At 42.8% G+C, this 22,181-nt stretch overlaps 1 protein-coding gene across 6 annotated transcripts in view; it reads right to left on the reverse strand.

The window, feature by feature from the left end:
• Positions 1-354: 354 nt before the first annotated feature.
• SASH1 (SAM and SH3 domain containing 1) overlaps positions 355-22,181 on the reverse strand; it is a 270,968-nt gene continuing 249,141 nt past the window's right edge. For all 6 annotated transcript variants that reach the window (XM_039532949.1, XM_039532948.1, XM_039532952.1 and 3 more), the window contains 5 exons: positions 19,882-20,032; positions 17,467-17,580; positions 8,154-9,280; positions 5,192-5,323; positions 355-4,290 (listed from right to left, as the gene is read on the reverse strand). In XM_039532949.1, the coding sequence (XP_039388883.1) occupies positions 4,030-4,290; positions 5,192-5,323; positions 8,154-9,280; positions 17,467-17,580; positions 19,882-20,032 (1,785 nt within the window). In that variant the 3' untranslated portion in view covers positions 355-4,029. The remainder of the gene's footprint in view (positions 4,291-5,191; positions 5,324-8,153; positions 9,281-17,466; positions 17,581-19,881; positions 20,033-22,181) is intronic.

Here is a 22,181-nt window from a genome sequence, read left to right on the forward strand (position 1 = left end):
AAGCTCAACTCCCTTAAAGGGCCACCCAATACTGGAAAAAAGTCCACCCTTGCAGTTTACAGAACCTAAAAAAGTAGCGTCATTTTAAAATGCACTGAACACCTGAACACTTAGTGAAATTGATGCAGCACCAGTGAAAAATGGCTGCTTTTGGGTTTTTTTTTAAAATATATGTCTGACTTCAGGCACCCACGTTTGAAAGTGTTGCCTGAAAGCACCACCACATACCCTATAAAAGGAAAAATTCAGCAGTGAGAACACTGAATGCTGCTTCTTTCAACTGAAGGCAATCGGTCAGTCTCTCCATTCCATTCACTTTCATGATATTAGAGTTAAAAAAAAGGAGACATAAGACTGAGGAAATGTATTTACTTTTTGTCTATGAACAGTATGACATAATTATAGACAAGGTTTGATACACAGGAAAACCCTTTTGTCAACTTTTTTTCTTTTTTTGCTAAATGAAAGAGCACAATAATCTTTACACATTCATATTGTTGTTGTTTTCTTTACAATACACAGCTTTCTCAGGTTGAAGCAAACTGTAAGGACATATTGGGTACTGGTATATTACAGCTACTTACATCATTTAAGAACAGCAAATGGAGAAAAATAAGTTATTTAAATACTGATTTCATATACAGAAAGTGCAACATTGTTAGTTGTTACATAACTTGCTTGACAGTTTTGTTTCCCCAGAGGGCGTCAATTAAGGATGACAGTATCTTGGACCAAAAGTATTATTTATTCTAAAAATAATACAGTACAACTGTACAGCCGTGACTTGGTGAATTGACCTCTATTGCTGCTCTTAGGGAGAATGACCGGGCTGAATAATATAATACTTAATGCCTTTGATCATATTCCCATGCTCCCAGTCTCAGACAAGAGCACAGGGCCAGGGACACAGAGTAGATCCTAGCTACTCAGATGGTAATACACTGGCATTAATCGGACGTACAATTGTAATGTTGCTTGCTAATATTATGGGAATGCTTCTTCCCTTACTAAATAGCTTTTCAAGTTAGAATTGCACACAGTGGACACAGAGCAGTACTTGTCTGAGCAGAGCGGATTAGGATTTTATCAGCAGGCTTCTTTTGTGCTTCCCAATAGCCAACGAGCTAACTTTTGCTTGGAGTGTTGCACTTCAAAAGGAAATTGTAAAGAATAGGGTATTGTTGTTACACCAGGCAATCCCCCACCTGCCCATTGAACTGCACTGAAACCAGCAGGAGAAGCTCACACTGAGCAGTGTAAGGCTTTTCTAAAATAAAAATATATGCTAAAAATATAACACAAAAGAAGACTGAATGGCAGACTTTAAAAAACAGATCAAAGAGCAATTTTAACAACAAAAATCTCAAGGAATCCAAGTCAGAATGGCCTCCTCATGGCAAAGTCCTGATAGGTGTGTTTTGATTTCTCCGTGCTATTAAATCATTCAAAAGGCACAGGAATTACAATGAGTGTTTGGGACATGGAGAGCTTCAGAAATCCAGATTGTTTCCTTCTCTGCTGTGACTCTCCTTCTGTTATTAATCAGGTTGGGGAAAAAATGAAGGTGAGGGATTTTTTAAATTATATGACTTCTTTTTCCCCACAATGAGCAAAAGTTGTTTTCCTTTTGTATCAGACAATGCTTCATACTCAAACTGTGCATAGTAAGCAGTCCCTTAGCCTTCTGAACTGCTAATGGGTATTCTGCAGTCTGCTTACTTTTAATCATTGGTGACCCCAGCTATCAGTGGATGTCTCAGCACTCCTTCCAGCTACTGCTTTCTGTAGGCTTCCCTTTAAGCCTTAGAGAGGGATGACAGTCAAATCATTGCTATAACAACCAAGGCCCATACTATAAGCATTTTGTTCTTTTGTAAGAGTTTAGCCACCTGTGCAAAACATTCAGTTATGTCACACATTCCCTGATGCTGTCACACTAGAGCTTACTAGTTCTCCAGTTCCCAGAGAAAAGCACTAATAAGGTTTTAGACAAAATCCAGAGGAGCTCTGGATCCAGAACAATTTCAGATGATATGAATAAGTGAATTAGTTATGCTATACACATTGGTGTCTTTAATTCTGATGGCAGAATTTAGGGCAGAGGTGATAAAAATAACAGAGGCTGGTGACAACTGAAATTAGGTAAATAAAACTGACACCTAATATTACACTCAGAGCTAGATTATCACTGTAGGTAAAATTTACTGCATACCCGATTTAGGGTAGGCAATAATAATAGTGCACTTTCAGCACTTCATTCACCAACCTGAATGCACTTTATCAGGATGAGTAAGCATCATTATCCTCATTTTATGAGTGGAATAATAGAGTCTCAGAGAGGGGAAGTGACTTGCCTGAATTCACTTGGCAAGCTAGTGGCAGGGCTGGCAATAGAATCAGATTTCTAGGCCTGTGCTCAGATCACTAGACTGCATCTTTCAATTCACCTGCCAAAGGAAAGCCTACTCTGTCTACAATGAAGAGTTTCCACTACTGTAAGTTAAAGAAAAGTACATAGGATATAGACACCAAAGAAAAAAAATCTAGTTAATACTATTCATGGTGATCTGTATTTGGTATATAAAATGAGTGCCCATGTACAAAAATAAAATCTGTTAGTATCCACAGCTGTGAATGGGAGATTTTACAGTGGGTTAGACAGAAAATAGGATCATTATTTTATGGACAAAAAATGGTTTGTCCAGCATTCCAGAATGACACTTTCTTCGGAAGAGAAGATATTTCAAACACTCGATACTGGGGGACATCAAGTTTTGTAAAATGACAGCATAATTCATAAGACACTGAGGTTTTTTCCCCCCCAGGCAGTGAAATTACTGCTCTGATACTTTCTATGGGACACAGTTTGCTTCTTCGGTGCATTTTATTTCCCCAGGGCAATCTTTCATTTGAAAAAAACAATGTTTTGAATTGATATGGTCAGGATACCAAGTCAAAGCTGCAGTATAATGATTGACAGTATAACACAGTACATAAAAATATGATTAAAATGAAAAGCAGTTACATATATACAAGGCAAGATAACTTTGAATATTTTAATAACAGCAGCAAATGCAGACTGCTGTGAACAGTTAGCCTGACAATGGAAACTCTGCATTTGCAAAAGCACCTCTACAAACAGAAGATGTTACGAGACAATTTACAGAAGTTACTTTAACTGAAAATCACCCTAAGTGCCATGGAACGACGACAGAATGAAGCAAGGTTGGATACAGATAAGTGAACACTAGATAACTGCTGGCAATCTGATTTTAAGGCAAATAAAAAAAAGCTGGTTGCGAGAAAGCAGTTACAAAAATGACCCCAATTCTATACACAAAAGGAGTTTTGGACTCTATTAGGTTAGTTGTACTGGAACAACAGAAATGGTCAATATTGTAAACTAATTCCACTCCATTATTCTGGCTTAGCTAAAGGCTCTATGGTCTATAGGAACTATACCAAGCACAAGAGAGGATGACAAACAAGGGTATGTATTTAGCATTTGATTGCTAAAACCAACAAAACAAGCAAACAAAAAAACCAAGATGATTTGCTAAACAGCTTTTGCTGGTGAGCTGCACCTTGGCTTGTATGTGGCTTTCAGGGCTGACTCTAGGTAACTGGGACCCAGCATTACAGAGGGCCTTCTATTCATAGAGACCTTGCAACAGAAACAGGGCTGACAGCAGGTGTAGCTGTCACAATCTTGTGGAGAGTGTGCAAGGGCCCCTTTAGCTTAACGGTCACCGGGGGTGCTGTCTAACCACAGGCTAGCCCTGTGCACTTTCAGAACTAAAAATACTTTGTTGCTGAGGATTAAGGAAGTACCACACTTCTGTTACCTGGCGGTTGCTTCTTTTCTCCTTTAGTTGCTAAAGGCAGAAAAAAGGACGATCCTCTGAGGAGTTTATTTGCCTATCCCTGGGATCCACTTGCTTGATCCCATTTGCTGTGTGGAGAAATTAGAGCAAAACTGGTGCAGTAAGAAGCAGCGGGGTCTCAGACAGTGCCACATTCCAGAGCATGTTAAATTGCCTCTGGACTGAGGGGTTTGAAGAGTCTTGCTGCTGCCAGGAGCTTGTTTATGTGCCTCTCCTCTGTGATGCCAGCTTCTTGAAGGCAAGTTTGTGACAGAGAAGGCACTTTGCTCAACGTGGTGAATCCTGCTTCTGTGAGTGAGCTAGAATACATAGGCAGGCCAATAGAAACCAGCCAGTCAGTTATAGATGTGATATGTCCAGGGGATACAGGTTTTCGGCAGATTTCAGTGAGCCCTCCGCTCGGAATCTGGATAGAGAAAGAGAAAACAAAATGCAACCTTTTGACTGCTTAGTTTACTCTCAATCTTCCTCTGCACCCCCCAATGGTAAGAATTTGATAGTTTTAGAAAAGGGATGTTTCAAACCTTGATAGCTATTTCTCCTGTGTGTGTTAGGCAATGAGAAAGTCATTTGCTGACCACCCATTCTACTCTTTTTAACTGTTCCCAATATGCTGTTAGTAGCTGGTCGTAGAAATATAGGGCTGGAAGAGACCTCGAGAAGTTATCTAGTCTGTCCCCTAAATCTGAGTTAGGACCAAGTATATCTAGACCATTTCTAACATGTTTGTTTAATCTGTTTTTAAGAACCTCCAGTAACAGGGATGCCAGAACCTCCCTTGGAAGCTTGTTCCAGAACTTAACTATGCCTATAGTTAAAAAGGCTTTCCTTTCTAAACTAAATCTCCCTTGCTGCAGATTAAACCCATTACTTCTTGTCCTACCTTCAGCAGGTATGGGGGACATCGGTCCCTTTTCTTTTTATAAGAGCTCTTAACATATTTGAAGACTTATCAGGGCCCCACTTAGTCTTCTTTTCGGAAGACTAAACCTGCCCAGTATTTTTTTTTAACCTTTCCTCTTACGTCAGGTTTTCTAAACCTTTTATTATATTTGTTGCTCTCATCAGAGATGCCAAAGACTGAATGGGCAGGGTGACTCAACTCCACTCTCAATACTGGAAGTGGTTCCCCTCCAGCACAGAGGAGGGAGGGATGAGGGGGTGGTATGCTCTGCTGCTACCTGTGCTGTATCTCTGCGAACATAGACAGGATTTCAGTCTCCCGGGCTATGAATCCAGTACCCTTCACCATCATTCAATTAACTATGTATTTATAAGCAAAGAACGTGGTATACAGAGACACTCACTGCCATGCGGTGCTGCTTCCTCAACTGCTTCACCCGGATTTGGTCCATGTTTGTAGCAACATCCTTTTCAGGCTGCTCTAGGTCTTCAGAGTATCTCTGCACCAAAGCTTCAGGAATCCCACACCGACCATGCTGCAAATTACCATCCAGCCATGCAGGAGGAAGGAAGAGGGAAAGGAAAAAAAACCCCCAGAAGCAATACAAATCAACGAAAGGTTTCTATACAGACATCAAACACAAAATGACAAGGGGAGCTTTAGATTTCTCCGAGAGTCACAAAGAATGGGGTTTCATTTAGTGTTAACAATACCTACAGTGGGGCGTTTGGGACACTAGTCCATAAAGCCTTTACCATTACACAGCCTCAAAGGGTGAAATTCTGGCTCTACTGAAGTTACGAGCAAAAATCCCATGGACTTCAAAGAGGGCCGACATTTTATCCAAAGTATCTCTCTGCCATCACATAGTTCCACCAGTGAAATCTGCCTCTGACAAGTTGTAGGGCAGCACACATTTTGGCATTCAGAAATTTTACTAGATATTTTGTTATTCTTGGGCCTAGTCAGAAAACGACTGTCATCAAGGCTGGAGAAAACTGATCTGATCACTATGGATTTCCTGGTTCTTGACTTGTACAATTTGGGAGATGTCTGACAGATTTAGGAGTCCTCTGGAGATAATGGTCAGAGTTAGTGTTGCATTAGGAACATAGGAATTGTCAGACCAGTGGTTCATCTAGTCCAGTATCCTGTTTCCAACAGTGAGTCAAATAGGCAATTCTGGGGTAGCCTATGCTGAGGAACATTTCTTCCTAACCCCCATTAGAAGTTGGCTTTTGCCCTTATGCAGAATATATTTTATAGCCTTCCAAAAACTTTGGTGTTTTTTTGACCTCTTTACAATTATATTTCTATTCTTCACATAAACATTCATATGCACTTCCCTCCAGTGTGGGGACTGATATTCCAGTCAATAAGAGGTCCCTCCTCATCCCTAGCCATTATGCCAGAGAAGTAGTAACGTCATACAGGCTTTCAGATGTATCACTGAATCATTTAAACAACAGGGTAGCATTAATATTTTCATAAATTACCTTTAATATCCAGTGCAAATTAGAGCAGTTCTGAGAATGGGGGGTGAGCGGGAGAAGAAGATGGAGAGGAGGCAGGAAGTCATCTATGTCCCTCCCCCTGAGTGCATTGGGTAGAAGGTGAGGCATACTAGAGGATATGGTCCTGTGTTTGGAATCTAGTTTACACTAAGCTAGATGTGGCTGTTCAATATTAATATTATTTGTATTAAGGTCGCATCTTGGAGCTGCAATCCTGGACCAGGCCCCATTATGCTAGGTGTGATACAAACATAACAAAAAGATAGTCTCTGCTCCAATGAGTTTAGTCCTTGAGATGTTATCTGTATCTCTGGTAGGACTCACAGGTCTCATCACCTCTTTTCCCTGCCTGACACACAGTAAGGCAGAGTGCAAACACGGTCTGTGTAGGACAAACTCTGCTCCATTTCAGCCCTGCACTAGGCAAGAGTGGAGTGGGAAACACATCTTCCCTCCCAGCAGCCAGGAACATGTGGAGGGAATGGGAGATGAAACTGTCTTTTCATCATACCCTTTCATTGCATCAATTCATGCAGCTGCTGCACTACGATGACAAAGTGCTGTCACATACCAATGGAGCATCAACACACCATTGCAAGATTAGGGTCTGTCCCTGCAACTGCCTCAGTTAGACACACTTAGGGTGGCACATCGTTGCCTTATATCATTAAAACACATTTAATTGGATTGACTTTCACCATTTATTCTCTTTGTATCCTTGTTGCACTTCATCCAGCATGGACAATGAACCTCAACTGATCAGTTTCCCCTTCCATTTTCCCTGCTCAAAATCAGCACTCATTTGAAGTGTGTGTATGCATGTATTTCTCCCAAACTTTTGTTCCCTTAGAGAGTACTTGCTAGGTTTTTGGTCAGAAAAAAGTGGACATCAAAGCAAGCTGACTAATATCTAATGCCTGTTGCTGGTTATGCAACTAATCGTAAGTCTGCAACACTTGAGTGATTAAGCTGGCTCCACCCACTCCTCAAAGTGAGATGGGGTCCTGATTTTCAAAGGAGCTCAGTTCTCATTTAGGCACCTATTTACAGGTCAGATTTTCCCAAAGTGCTCGGCACCTAGAAGCTCCCACTGCTACTCTTATGACTCTGCACATTGGGTGCTGAACCCTTCTACAAATTCCAGTGAGGGTCTCTGAACCCACCGTAGTTCTGAGAAGCATCACTGGTGTGCGAAAGGACAGAACAGAATTAATGGACAGAACTGTGCTGTCTTTCAAAGGAATGGCTATAGAGTAATCAGGGTCAGCCTGGATCCCAAACTCATGCCCAGATTCCCATTTCTAAGAGTTGCCTCCTCGTTAAGTCCTCTTGCTGAAGAGTAGGACTTGGAAAGGTATGCTTTGGGAGGTATGTAGTTCTATTCTCTTTTAAACCGTATAGTTGGAGAAGACAAACCCAGGCCGGAAGTAGCAGAGCTTGCAGGAAATGCAGAGTTCAAAGTAGGGTGACCAGACGTCCCGATAAAATCGGGACTGGGACTGTCCCGATATTTAGGTGTTTGTTGACGCATCGGTCGGGACGCACTCCGGTGGCTTCCCCCCCCTCCCGCCGGCGACCCCCCCCACGTGTCCTGATATTTCCTTCCTCTCATCTGGTCACCCTAGTTCAAAGCCGCAAGGCCCCAAACAGCTATTTACTTTACTGGTATTGAAAGACTGCCTTTGGGTGCGAGGCCTGATATACACAGAACGGCCTGTCAGACAGGGTGCCTGAAAGATACTGCCATCTTTTCCAATGATTTAGAGAGAACAAATAATTCACTAGATACAATGAAAAGTGAGCTGTTATAAAGGCCAGAGTTAAAACGTTGAGACATTAGCCCCTTCTCACCTTGTCTGAATATGGTTCCTCTGTGAGATCAATCTCTTCAGACTGCAACTTGTTTTCTATCAACATTTCCAGATCCAGTCCTCTAGTACAAGAGACTTTCCTGGCTAAAGCAGGGCCTAGCTTTACCACATGTTGCTGAATGCTAGCAGTCTCAGAAAGCTCAGCTAGCCAAGGGGGCAGTGTGCTTGGAGGAGTACTGGGCTGCTCAGAAGAGGGCCTACAGGCAGGTACTACACGGCAATCAATGGGGCTGGATGGACTGGCCCTTTTTACTGGCAAACATGGTGCATCTGGACTTGAAAGGGCTCCACTTAGGGTCAGAGGGGGATGATATAGTCCATTAGAAAGGCGTTCTCGGCTTTTTTTGGCAGGGACTGGTGGTGGCTGTGAAGGATTTTTTGACTGAATTCTTGCCTCGCTCACGCCCTTTTGCTCAGCTTTCAGACCTTCCTTGAGGACTGGAGAGTTATCAGCCCTTTCAAGGTCATGACTGCTTTTATGATGATTTTCCAGAGGTGTCCTTGTTACGTTGTGTGTAACTGAAGTAGGCTGAGCCTCCCAGCGTTTAAGCAGGTACTGAGTAGGAGTCCCACATGAAGTCTCTGTTACTGAGCAGTCCAATTTCCTAGTTTTTCCCTTCTGAGAATCAGCAGTTCCTTTACTTTGCTTAGGTAGATTCTCTTCTGCCCTCATGACACCCCCAGGAGCCTTAGGCTTCAGGACGGAGCCAGTTGTCTTTTTTGCTACCTCCAGTGCATCCTGAGGGAAAGAATCTACTTTCTTACTAGTGTTCGGTAGGTCAGTGCTGGATTCTCCTTGGAGGTCATCCAGTGAATGAGATCTTGGCCACTTGGCCGCATTCTGGGTGCCATCCAGAGTCTCACAGCTCCGGCAGACAGCTGCTGGTAAACTTCTGCGGTTCTTCTTCAAACCTGTGATGCCTGAAGGCTTGATGCAGCTCTTGGGAGCATGATGAAAGCAGCTCAACCGGATTTCCTTCTTTCCTTGCTGGAGAGCTTCTACCGATTTAGTCAAAGGCAGAGTTGGATAACTTGGCAGTTGGTTTCTGTTAAAACAGTGCTCACTGGCTGACTTTGTGGGCAACAGACAGGTCCTCCGAGTCTTGCCTAAGAACAAAAGACATTACAAATCATTGGAGGAGAAATGTACAAAAGAAGCACCGCCAGGAACCTGCATCACCACTAAATGCCTTTGAAACACAAGGATTCTTCATTGATAACTGAAGACATGTCTATGTCTTGTACCTTTTTTCTGGTGTCTCTGCCTATGCTGCACTTCAGGACAGTTCCGCCCAGACTCATTTGAGAGCTTCTAGTTTGATTTATAAGAGCTGCTTAATATCCCTAAATAGTGAGATAAATTTAAGATAAATTCTAGTCTTTACCCAAATTTGCAGTGATGACATGGCTTAATACAACTTTTCTTGGTGTAGCTACAGCCTATACATTATGGTAACAGATTTGACCCCTACAGAGAAATAACTTATAAAAATCTGACAGTTTTGGCATGTTTGTGGCTACATTAGGTCAAGAATTATTTGTTTTCTAATTATGCTTGAGAACTCACTCTTGAAGAATGGATTTTATCCCTTAATGTTGTATTTCTTTTGAGCTAATGTTTATTAACTAGAATTATGACAGACCTGCCACCCTATTATTTCACAGTTTAAATGCGCAGTGACCTGTTTACAAGGGGAAAACCATGAGGCAGTTTGAATTGTTTTGGGACTGCTATTGCACTATCCTCTTTCAAGGGCTGTGTTTAGCAGTTGAAGAATTGTATCAGAGAAATGTGTCTTATACAGTAACTCCTCACTTAACATTGTAGTTATGTTCCTGAAAAATGCAACTTTAAGCGAAATGATGTTAAGCGACTCCAATTTCTCCATAAGAATTAATGTAAATGAGGGAAAGGAGGGAGGGCAGACAGAGATACACACCCTGTGTGTGAGAGAAAAAATGTGCATTTCCCCTTTAAGTAGCTGACCCCAGGCTTAAGCACACTGCCTTGTTAATTAAATCAGCATGCTAAGACCCGCAGCTAATGCTTAGAAGCTCCCTCCATCTGTTGTGTGTCCCCCCTGCTCTATGGAAGATGGGGTAAGCGGGGTGCAGGAGCTGGGGGGAGGGGGAGACATCCTGACATTATCCCTCCTCTTCCCCCCTCCCCCTGTAGAGCAAGCAGGAGTCTCTGGGAGCAGCTCCAAGGCAGAGGGCAGGAGCAGCACATGGCAGTGGGGGGAGAGAACTTAGGGGAGCGGGGAGCTGATAGGGGGGCTGCCGGTCCACCCTGGTTCCAAGCCCCCACCAGCTAGCTGCAACGGGCTGCTCTTCCTGCAAGCAGTGGACAAAACAGGCAGCTGCCAAACGATAGAAGGGAGCATTGCACAACTTTAAATGAGCATGTTCCCTAATTGATCAGCAACAGCGAAACAACATTAACCGGGACGACTTTAAGTGAGGAGTTCCTGTATTATGAAAGGGAGAAGTGTTTCAAATGGACTTACCTTAGCATTAGTCTTAAATCGGAATGTCCTACTCGAGTGGAAAGACCGGGTGGTATACTAGTATTTTATGTTCACTGTTTGAGACAAGATCATTTTATAAGAGTATGTTTTGCATGTTCCATAACAGGCATGGCTCATGGATTGGATGATGGAGATGACAAGAAGCTCTGTAGATCTTACTAAGAGATGCAGCCTCTTTTTTTAAAGTTGTTTTTTAAAAATAAGGCTAGGAGCACAGTAAAATGTAGGGCAGTTAATGAATGATTGTTTGGATCATTTTAGACATCCTGAACTGGTGATTTTTACTACTTAGAAAAACAGAAAAGTTCACGTACATAATAGACTTTGTATATCTATCGCCCTATAAACATACATTCAATCTTTTAGGTGCTGTACAGACTTTCCAGGGGCTGGATCCAGAAGGCCATTAAAAATCTCCCATTATGAAAGCAAAATGCTCCACATTCAGCTCCAATCCAGAACCCAAAACCTTCCCACAAATTACATTTGTAGCAGGTCCCCCATATCTGGGCTCAGATAGATGAGATTGGGTGGTCTTTCAAAAGGTTGAAGACCCTGTCATTGTGAACTCTAAGTTTCCTGTTTAAACAAGGCGTCTCAAGTGTCTCAGCTGGTTGCCTCTATTGTAAAAATCATACAAAGCGGGAGTCGGGTCTCTAAGGTATTCAAGACTTATCTATTTAAGTCTTTTTAGAATCAACACTTTGAAATCCAGGGCAAATCAAGACACACAGTAATAATGGGAAATACTGCTTGGTTAGGAGCTGCTGCATTCTGCACCTTCCAAATGGGTTTAAGGTGCATCTTTATCTAGAGTTACCCTAGTCCAATTGGAAATGATCAAAGCATGCATAACAGTCATTTTTCCCAGTTAAATGGTAAAAACTGGGAACTAAATCCTACAGTCCTTACAGCAAAACTGCCCATGGCGACAGCGTGAGTTTTGTCCAAGACAGGGTAACAATCAGCCATTGTGTGAGCAAACGGGAAAAAGCACACTACAAAAGAAAAAAATATCAAAGCCACGATGAGCAAGACACCCAACTGGTATAAACTGGCATAGCAACATTGACTTAGTGGAGCTCTGCAAATTTACACCAGCCAAGCATCTGGCCCTATATCTTCAACCCACGTGGGTATTTTTTTAATCTATGTGCCAAACTAGTACAAAATACATAATACGTGTTTCTTTTTTTCCTCCAGATGGAACTTGGCAAATCAGCAACTTGGGGTCTTTTTTACTTTGCCCATTCACTATTTGTTATGGGGCAGCTGCCTTTTATGGGGAGTTACGGCTATCTGCCCATAACTGCCTTGGGAAGGCTCCCCCTGGGGGGCTGATTAGTAAACAAGCACCTGGATCTAATAAAGGACACCCAAACTCAGTTAGAGGGGAGTTGCAAAAGGAGACAGGAAGCTCCTGTGGTGACAAGCTCCCAGGAGACACCTGAGCAGGGAGCCTAGAGGGTGAGCTCTTTGGGGAACCCACCAGAATGGGGAGCCCATCAGAGGTGCTCCAAGAGAGGGGAGCCTCCTAGACAGAGAGCTGCAGTCAGCAGGCATCCCCTGGTCTCAACCAGACACTGTCTAGAAGCCCAGCCTGGCCAGGATCACCTGCTGTCCCCGGAGAAGAGTTGCAATGGACAGACATCTCTGGACCCCTGACTCCAGAGAAGGATCTTACTCCAGTAGGGGCAAAGAGCCTAACAGCAGGGGCAGAGCCTAGAACTGAGAGAACCCCTGGGGAGGAGCCAGAGTGGAAGTGAGCACTGGACTCAGGTGGGGGAACAGATGGACAAAGAATGACTTAGTCACCCAGCTGAGAGGTTGAGGTGAAAGTTTTGTTCATGGTCTGCATTAGCTTTTCTGTTAATAAGAGAGACCCTGCATTGGGGGTGGGAGGCAGTCTCTATGGACTTGTTGCAACTCTGTGTGAAGGGAAAAAAAAAATCAAGTAAGATCCCACCTTCAACACCACACCCACTGGTGAGGTGGTGCACCAGGCCCCTTAATATTTTTAAAGGCCGAACTGAATTTTCTAATGTCAGTGCAGGTGCAAAAACGGATGTTTGAAAGCTGTTTCTCAATCTAGAGGAAAAACAGTTTCAGCTAAATGGCACCTAGAGTCAGTAGTATTAGCCAATTAATTGCTACCTATAGGGAGGCTACATTCAGAGATTTTAGAATTGAGTTTCATTCAGATTTAAAGTGTACTACTTTTAAGCGATGGATGATTCCTTTCAATTCAACTTGCATTCTGAGCATTCTGGAAGATACTAAGACTTGACTTCTGAATAATGCACAGTGATTGCTTTGGATCTGAAGCCTAATACATTTCATGTGCCTGCTTCATGGCAGGACACCATGTCTCCAAAAAGCCACACGTGCAAAGAAAGAATTAATTTAGTCTAAGAGGAAAATTTGTTTCTTACACTCTCTGGCCTACGCCTCTCTCAGGCAACTTACAAAACGTGGCATCATTTCAGGAAGTTGCAACATTTCAGTAGAAATGCAGGAAACCTCCCTCCAAAACGGGACTTATTTCAATGTTACCTCACAAGGGCTGCTCCATCTGTTTCTGAAAGTGTGTCAGAAAATGTTGTACTCCTCTCAGTGCCCATACCTCCGTGGCAGCATGTTGGAATCTAGCCTTTCATCCAGGGGTGAGGAAAGGAATGTGCTTTTCTGTTTAGTTTTTTATCTGGCTGCATGTTTACAGCTCCAATTGTAATTCATTTTACTGTCTAGGCTTGCTGTGAAGTTTACACATCAAAACCTATACAACTTCTTTTGGTTCTGAAGAATTGTCTAGCCAGTGACTTGTTTTTACTACTACAGCACAACCTGGTCCCTGCACCTTTGTTCCTTCCTTCAAAGAAAAATGGTACACGATTACTGCACAAGTTAGCCCTTGCAGGTGCAGATGCATTAAAGGGTATTTATTAACTTCACTTTGTTAGCAGTTAGGAAGAATACACTGGGGAGCACGACTGTGCAAAACAAGGCATCTGAGAATGGAGGAAGGAAAGAAAGGGGCAGAATGGCAAGGAAAACAGAAGAGAAAGAACAAAAGTTTCAAATGTACGTAGCAGCAGATTCTTTAGTCAATGGTAGCCTTGACTGTGGTAGCTGTTCTGCATAGGCAGACCCTAGCACTCCTGCAGAACAACTTGCAGGAGATGGACCCAGTTGCTAACAGGACTAAAACCAGCTCTAGAGGGAGTTTTGTCCATGAAGAAAATAACCCAACACAAAACTATTCAACAAATTAATTAATAAAATGGCACTCAGCTTCAAAATTGTTTTAAGAGATATTCCCAAATGGTGCACTTCTCTGAGAAAGGTAGCATCAGAGTCATTACTTGGATGGAAGACAATGGGCTAGATTGTGATCTGTTACAATTGGGTAAATCAGGAGGAACTCTTATGGAGCTATTACATTCCTCCTAATTTACACCAGCTTTTCAGAATCTAGCCCAACATTTGCCAGTACTGTCGCATTTTTGAAGTTCGAAGTGAGTGTGTAGCCAGTGATTTCTAAATTGACCATTTTTAGGGTCAATATTGTTAGTATTAATTCATTCTTATGAGCCTTGTTGTTATTAAGCAGCCTGACACCTTTCATAATCCTTTTCAGTGCTATCAATTGGCAGCATCATCTCTGCACTGTTGGGCTAAATGTGTTCAGAAAGATTTAGGTATCTGGGAAAACTGCAGTGAGTGATACAGGTAGTCTTTAGATTTTGCCCTTGCTCCTACTGTATGGTAGAGTCTAGAAGCTTTATTTAATGTTTCCATTTTAGGGGACTAATCTGAGGCTGTAAACTCAGGTTATAGGACTACTTTACACAGGCCAATTCCCCTTCTAGATTGTGGTTCAGTATTTCCTGTTTGGGACAGCAGTGCCCAGGCTCCCTGTGCTACTTCCTGGAATTAGAACATAAATGAGTCTTTGACTCCACATCTTCTTCCTCAAAAAGAAGTGCTCAGAAAGCTGTATGTACCAGCAAGAATGTCACAGGGCAGACATGCAATGGTATCGGGGGAAAACAAATTTTTTTTTGAGGGGTGGGGAGGCTACAGCAGCAGATTTTCAACCCTTCTCCAATCTTTATTTTGAGGAAAATCACCCTGCAGAGACGAATACTCAAAACCACACAGAACAGGGTGAGTTAAGGATGGCTTGTCTACCCTAACTCCATATTTCATTAATTTAACTTTGGCTTTGTTTTCTGTGGTTACATTTCCTTGGGTTTTTACATTTTTACTGACACAACAAAGATGTGATGGTTGGCACTACAAACAGTCATGGCTTCTCTCGTCAGTGACAGTGTCAACTGGTATAAATACAGAATTAAACAAAGTGACATGGCTACCTGCCTTGTCATTTCTTCTTGTATTTACTTAGAGAGGAAGGATGATCCAGTGGTTAGGGTTCTAGCCTGGGATTTAGGAGATCTGGGTTTAAGTTCCTGCTCCACCACATTCTTCCTGTGTGACCACTGGCAAGACACTTAATATCTCTGTGGCTCAGATCCCCATTTTACAGATGGGGGAAAACAGTATTTCTCCACTTCTTAGAGTGCTTTATAGCACTTCTTTATAGAGGTGCTATAAAGATAAATACATTAAAAAGTGTGAGGTGCTCAGATGCTTCTGTCATGGGGGTCTGCCATACAAGTACCTAAAAGAGAGACACAATTCTGCACCTACTGATATAGTATGTAGCAAACAAGGGTTTGTGTTCAAGTTGTAATAGATTTTCTGAAAACTTGGAATTGATGCCAGGAGGATTAATATCCACCCATAACAGGCTTCTGTACTTGTCATTAGAAAAAATAACTAACTATCCCCCATCTGAGAACCTGCTTCCTTCTCAGAATGCATTTCTCCTTGCTGTGAGAAAAGCAGATGATGATTGTTTGGTGGTTCATTATGTGCTTGTACTAGGCTGCTGGTTATCCTCACTTTAACAGAAAAGAGCCAACTGAAGAATGTATTTTGGAAACAAGAAGCATATAAACAATGATCGTCTGTGGACTTTGCAAAGAACGCGGGACACTCTTCAGACCAACCAACTTTGACAGAATCCTTTCATCACAAGGAGAATGAATCCAGTACAAATGTTACACCCAGAACAGTTTCTCAAAGCAAGCACTGAATGCACTAGTATGTAGAAATGGTATAAAAGTGCAGCAAGCCAAAGTTGAACAGCAATACAACGCATTAGTGATCTCAGTTATGGAAAGTTTAGATAGAAATATTAGTTTAAACATAAAAGCAAGCATTCTGAAAGCAGGTAGGCAATGACAATTGCTTTGCAAAGATTTTATTAAACTAAAGAAAACGTACAGGCAGCAATTTAACCCTAATGCTAAAGCCTTCATTAAGAGACCTCTTATGAATATAAGGGACAGAAAATCAAATATAGGCTATGTAATTTTAATTTTTTTCTTAGAAACATATGCAAAGTAATATTCATTTTTCTTTCTTTAGAACAATATACAGATTTCAGTCATCAAAAGTAACCACCTCTGCAAGGGAATTAAATCAGAGAGGTCAAGCTGCTTTGGTCAAGTGACAACAACACTGTAGTGAAGGAGGCTCAAATTCAGGAGACAATTCTGATCTCTTATTCTCGGAGGCCTGTGGAGTTTAGTGCATTATGGAGTTCATGCACTTGAGTTCCTAGCATATGGTAGTTTGTGTTCCCTACAGGAGTATCTTCAACTGGCACATTAACAGAGGAGGCACTGACTCAGGGGAAGATCTTCTACCCCACCCCCACCCCCTCAACAGCTGGAAGAAGGAGCTGCAGCCACAGCTACCTAAAAGAGGGAACAGGGTCTTTTTCAATCGCATTCTTGTTTTCCTATTTGCACTGGCCATTGGTGACAAAGCCTAGCAGATGGAGGCAGTACCAGAACTCGGATGTCTGGAGTGACATCACCAAACTCAATTTACCGGATAACAATTTTATATCTTTGTTGTATAAAAACAACCCTTGTTCATACAACTGTTTGTCTTCTTCTAAACATGGGACTGTAGCCTCTACTGAGATCTGCCTTGCCATTCACACACCATCTCCCAGCGTCACAAAAGCCAGGATAACTGGGAGTCTACATAGTAGGTGATTCTTGCTCTCCCATCTTGCCAACATTTGGATTCAATTGACTTGCTGAGGTGCATGCAAATGCTTTAACATCTCAACAATAGGCCCCTTTGACAGCAGGAGGATGCAACATGCATCTCGAGCAAACACACAAAACCACTGCCCAAAATAGAGAACATTCATTTCCAAAGGTTGTTTTTTTGTTAAGGCTGTGAATAAGTCCTCCAAAGCCCCAATGAGAAGTGAAGGGAGTTCCCCATTGCCAATACTCCCTTAGCAAGAACTATGAATATGAGAACCAGTCTCAAGACTACAACAGGAGATGGAGCAGGAGGAAGATGGGGGGTGAGATGGGAGAGGCGGAGGAAGATGTGGGTGTGGGGAGAGAGGCGGCCTGGTTTTCTCAGAACACAATCTCCAGATCATCTGCTTTTCTTTTGTAATCCTATGTTCTCTGTTAGTGCTAGAAAACAGCAACAGCAACAATAACAAAAATCAATGGCTCAGGAAAAGAGAGCGCGCGAGGATGAGGGAGTGAGAAAGCCAAGTATGAAGCAGCTCTGCTTTTAGCTGGAGCATAGAAGCAGAAAGGATGCAAACGTCATCTGCACACACAGGCTGGGCATGTCAGTGATTCTTTTTGCTCTCATTACCATTCTCCAGGTTTTCAGTGCTTTCATAGCAGCCAGAATCCCGGGGGGAGCATCTGCTCAGTCCCTGGCCTTCTATGAGAAGCTTCTCCTGAGACCCCGACTGGTCGCTGTTACCTGGAGGAGGTGAGAGTGCACAATGAAAAAAAGGCCATTACACACAGAATCTGGTGCCGGTTCTTGGGCTAACCACTTCCTCTCCTCCCCGAACACTAACTAGCACCCACTGCGTCAGTCCAGATATCTGAGCATTAGGAGGGGATAAGGCTCTGTGGAAAGTAATCACAATGGGGAATAATGCTGTTGGAAGACAAGATACGGTACAATACCCTCATTTTAAAGTGTGTAACCCCTTTGGGGTTTAGAAAGCATGGCCCCTTTCAATCTTTTTCCTGCGGGGGAGAGCAAGAAAAACTGAGGGAAACTCCAGGGGGCGCTCTGGATCTCCGAGGGTGGGGAGGCAGCAGCCCGCAGGCCCTCGCAAAGGAAGCAGCAGAGAACCTGCCTGGAGCCTGGGAAGGACAAAGTGGCCGATCAGAGACAGCCCAGGATAGGAGCCAGGAGGAGCACTGTGCCAGGGGGGGAAATCGCCCAAGAAGGACAGGCCGGAGTTGGACCCAGTATCGCCTGCCCAGATCTGCATGGGGCTGAGAGTACTGGGGCTTGTGACTCTGCACTGGGAGCAAGGAGGGAGGCTGTAGCTAGTTAAGTGGGGAGGTGGTCGCTCTGTGGGGTTTTGCAGAGAGTGGCAGAAGAGGGCACCGGAGGGGTTTGTTGGGGAAATTTCACTGGCGCTGAAGATGACCAGGAGCACCCAAGACTCACCACTGGACTGGAACTTTGCTCAGGACTCCTGAACTCTGTGTGCAGACACATTGCTCAGTGTCTGCCCTGTCAGACTGTGCTACCAACGGGCCTGTGGGGCCTTGGCTTGGATGCAGCCCTGTTTTACTGCTCCCCTTGTATTTCCCCTTGTTGTTTTTCTCCTCTCATCCCTCTGTCAATAAATATTTCCCTTTGTTATATCTATTGTACTTTTCGTGTGTGTGTGTGTGTGTGTGTTCACTCTGGGGGGTTTGGAACAGGTGCCCCTCGGGTGGAAGGGATTTCTCCTGCTGCATTCCTGCACGCGCCTTCTCTTGGCCAGAGCTACCTGCAGAGTAGACTCTGTCTTGGCCACGAGGGCGCTAAAGTTACAAGTGTGAGAACAATGACATGAATAAAAGAAAGTGCAGCAGGGACTTGTTTAATGGGATAGTGTCAAAAGCCTTTGATCAAATAACTGACCTATTCTGCAGGGGGAAGACAGGGGAAAGATCAGATGGAATTACTAGTAATTCTTCCCCATGAGTGGGCAACTAGTGGTGAGAATTCCTTCCTCCCAGGCTCTGCGACTATCCCCAGCAGAGGGAATCAGGCTGTGTGCTGGATTCCAGGACTTGGTCCTTAGAGTTTGGTCAAACTGTTTTGTACAGAAACTAAATTCAGGACTGGAGAAATCAAACCACCAATTGCCTGATGCACAGCTGCCGTTTATGTTGTGTTATGTTATGTTCTTCAACAAAAGCCAGAAACTGCTAGTCTGATGCCTATTCTCAGAGCATGAAAAAAATGTAATTATGGAGCAGAGACAGAAGCTGCTGCTCACACAGGCTCCAGCTGTCTCTTTCCCACTCCACTTCTTGTCCATCCCCATCACACGCAAGAGGAATTCATTCTCTCCAACCCCCCTCCAAATAATGCCTTACATTTTTAAGCCAAAGTAGAAGGTCACTATAAAAAACTATTACTGCAAAAAAAGTGAACACACTAAATCAATCTTGTAAACAATGAGGTAAAAATATTAAGTGACAAAAATGCCCCAAACCAGAAAGGAAAAAAGCCCAAAGTTTATAATTTGAATTTATTCCTGGGGAATGACAGAAAAGTTAAGGATGGCTCTGAGAAGAATGTATAGTGTAGACTAATTGCAAACGGTACAAGGAGAGGTCAGAGGAGAAGGGAGAAATGGCAATGTTTGTGAAAGCATAAACCTACAGCACAAATCTCTTAGCAATAGTATTGGACCCACTGGCTGTGTTAGCAACACTTGATTTCCAGATGAATGAGCCCCATATTGTTCTATGACTAGAATCCTGACTATTCAAGCTTAGCTGATGTATTTTCTCTCTTAAAAGTTACACACACACAATCACAGGACAGAAGATTTTACAGGAAAATAAATAACTGTGGTGGAGTGCAATGCAAATGTAAAACCATCTGCAATTCCCTAGAAGCCTAGTTATTTAACATAGGCACCACAGAAATGCCTAGATTACATTAGATAATATCAACAGACTCCCTCAACTTGTTTCCTCTCCTAGAAGTGGTCAAAAGAGCCCTCAGCAGGGCACCGGTAAAAAGCGCAAACCCACTTACTATCATATTCCTGTAAAAGCTCCACAGCTGTGAGGAGAACAGCTCTGTGCTCAGGGTCTCGGATATTCAGCTCATCCAGATCTTCCTCCTCCAGCAGTTTGAAAGTGTCCAGATCTTCATAACCATTGAATAGAAAAGTGGGCATGTGCTCCTGTGTGGGGGAAACAGGAAACTAGTGAGCTGTACAACAAGACAAAAGATCTACCACCGGAAAACAAAGGAAAGTTCAGCCAATCCGTGCGTATCTAGGCCGTTTATTCTTCAGCTTTATCTTCTTAACAGATTATTATTTATTACTAGGAATCAACTGTAATACAAAGAAAAGACCCCCCATCCACCCTATTTACTGTAAATGCAGGGCCTTTGTTACTCAGGGCATAGGAGAGGCATAACAATATACATCCACAGACTATACCAGTTCCTCTTTTCTTTCAGTGGGATGGGTCCTTTAGAAGGCTTAGTTCAGGGCTAGGCAACCTATGGCACAAGCTGATTTTCAGTGGCACTCACACTGCCTGGGTCCTGGCCACTGGTCCAGGGGGCTCTGCATTTTAATTTAATTTTAAATGAAGCTTCTTAAACATTTTAAAAACCTATTTACTTTACATACAATAGTTTAGTTCTATATTATAGACTTATAGAAAGAGACCTTCTAAAAACGTTAAAATTATTACTGGCACGCGAAACCTTAAATTAGAGTGAATAAATGAAGACTCCACACACCACTTCTGAAAAGTTGCCCACCCGCGGCTTAGTTTGTACTAAAAGGCTCTGTTTTGATATACCAGTTTTCTTGAACTGCTGTAAATTCAGTGTCAATTACAATACTGTCAATATGCCATGGCATGCACCTATTATGGCAGATTCTTTCTGCAACAATATTCTCAATGGGTAATATTTTCAAAAGTGCTTAAGTCCCATTTTCAAAAGTGAATTAGGCACTTGGGTATCTTTCCAAGAGACACAGGCTGTTAAGGATATGTCTACACTGGGATTAAAAACCTGTGGCTGGTCCGTGCCAGCTGACGCAGGCTCGCGGGGCTCGGGTTGTTGATTGTGGTGCAGACATTCAGGGTTGGGCAGGAGCCTGGGCTCTAAGACCCTGCAAGGTGGGAGGGTCCAAGAGCTTGGCCTGAATATCTGCACCACAATTAAACAGACCCTTAGCCTGAGCCCCATGAGCCCGAGTCAGGTGACACGGACCAGCCACAGGTTTTTAACTGCAGTGGAGAAGAACTCGAAGTGCCTCAGTCATGCTTAGGTGATTTTGATCCCCCTGTTTCTTTTTCTTGAACCTCTAAGAGACCATTCTCTGAGACCCGAATTTTTAAATTGGGCTTAAATTATTGAGCTAAGAGAAAATATAATGGACACACTTGTTGCGTAAGGAAAGAAGAGATTACACCGCACTTTTGCATTTTGCACAGCAATACATCACTGTCATGGTGCTTTCAATGGCTTTCAGTGGGCAGTTCCATAGCTTCATACATTCACTGAAGAAGCTTCATACATTCATTGAAGAACAACGGTTGCATAGGCATAAGCCTTGGAAGGGATTTACACACGGGCTATTTTTTTAGCTGCTTTAAATTCAGGCTTTTAAAAGAATTTAAATTTCATTTTTTTTTAAAAGAGTGCTATTGTAACCCCCACACCACCTGGATGTGGTGTTCTGTCGCATCTAGTGGCACCGAGACCACTTAGAGAGAGTTAAATGAGTCTTCTCTACAGTCTTAGCTAAGGGCCAGATGGCTTTTAGCTCATGCAGTAGAGGCTCATGCAGCTCCTGAAGCCTCAGGTTTGATCCCGCCTGCCGACGACCAGGGTCTGTCGACGTTACACTTTAAACAAAGCATTCCAATAACAGGAGAAATCACTGAAGCTACAAGCATCTGTGTTTGAATTTTATTCCCTCTACTCTGCAGATCCCTTAACTATGAATTAACAGAAAAACCTATTTTGGCAATGTAAGAAGAAAAATAAAACAGAGGGAATTTTTCACTACTGCTAAAAAAGAATCAGTAGTTTAGCAAATGCAAACAAACATATAATAAAGAAATTACAGGACTGCAGAGTATATAAATACTGTCCTAACCATTGGCACAACCTTACTAAACCTTCAGTGCCACACCTGCTGTTGGATTTAGAATCCAATCTCCTAAAACAGCATGCTATGTAGATGCACAACATATATCACATCTTTTCAGTAACAGAGTAATAGGAAGAATAAACTATAGACATAGCAGTTTATCTCCAACGTGTCTGACCTTGAGCTTCCTGGAACAGGGCCTTATCAACTC

Source organism: Mauremys reevesii, linkage group 3 (genome assembly GCF_016161935.1).
Source record: "Mauremys reevesii isolate NIE-2019 linkage group 3, ASM1616193v1, whole genome shotgun sequence".
NCBI lineage: Eukaryota > Metazoa > Chordata > Testudines > Geoemydidae > Mauremys > Mauremys reevesii.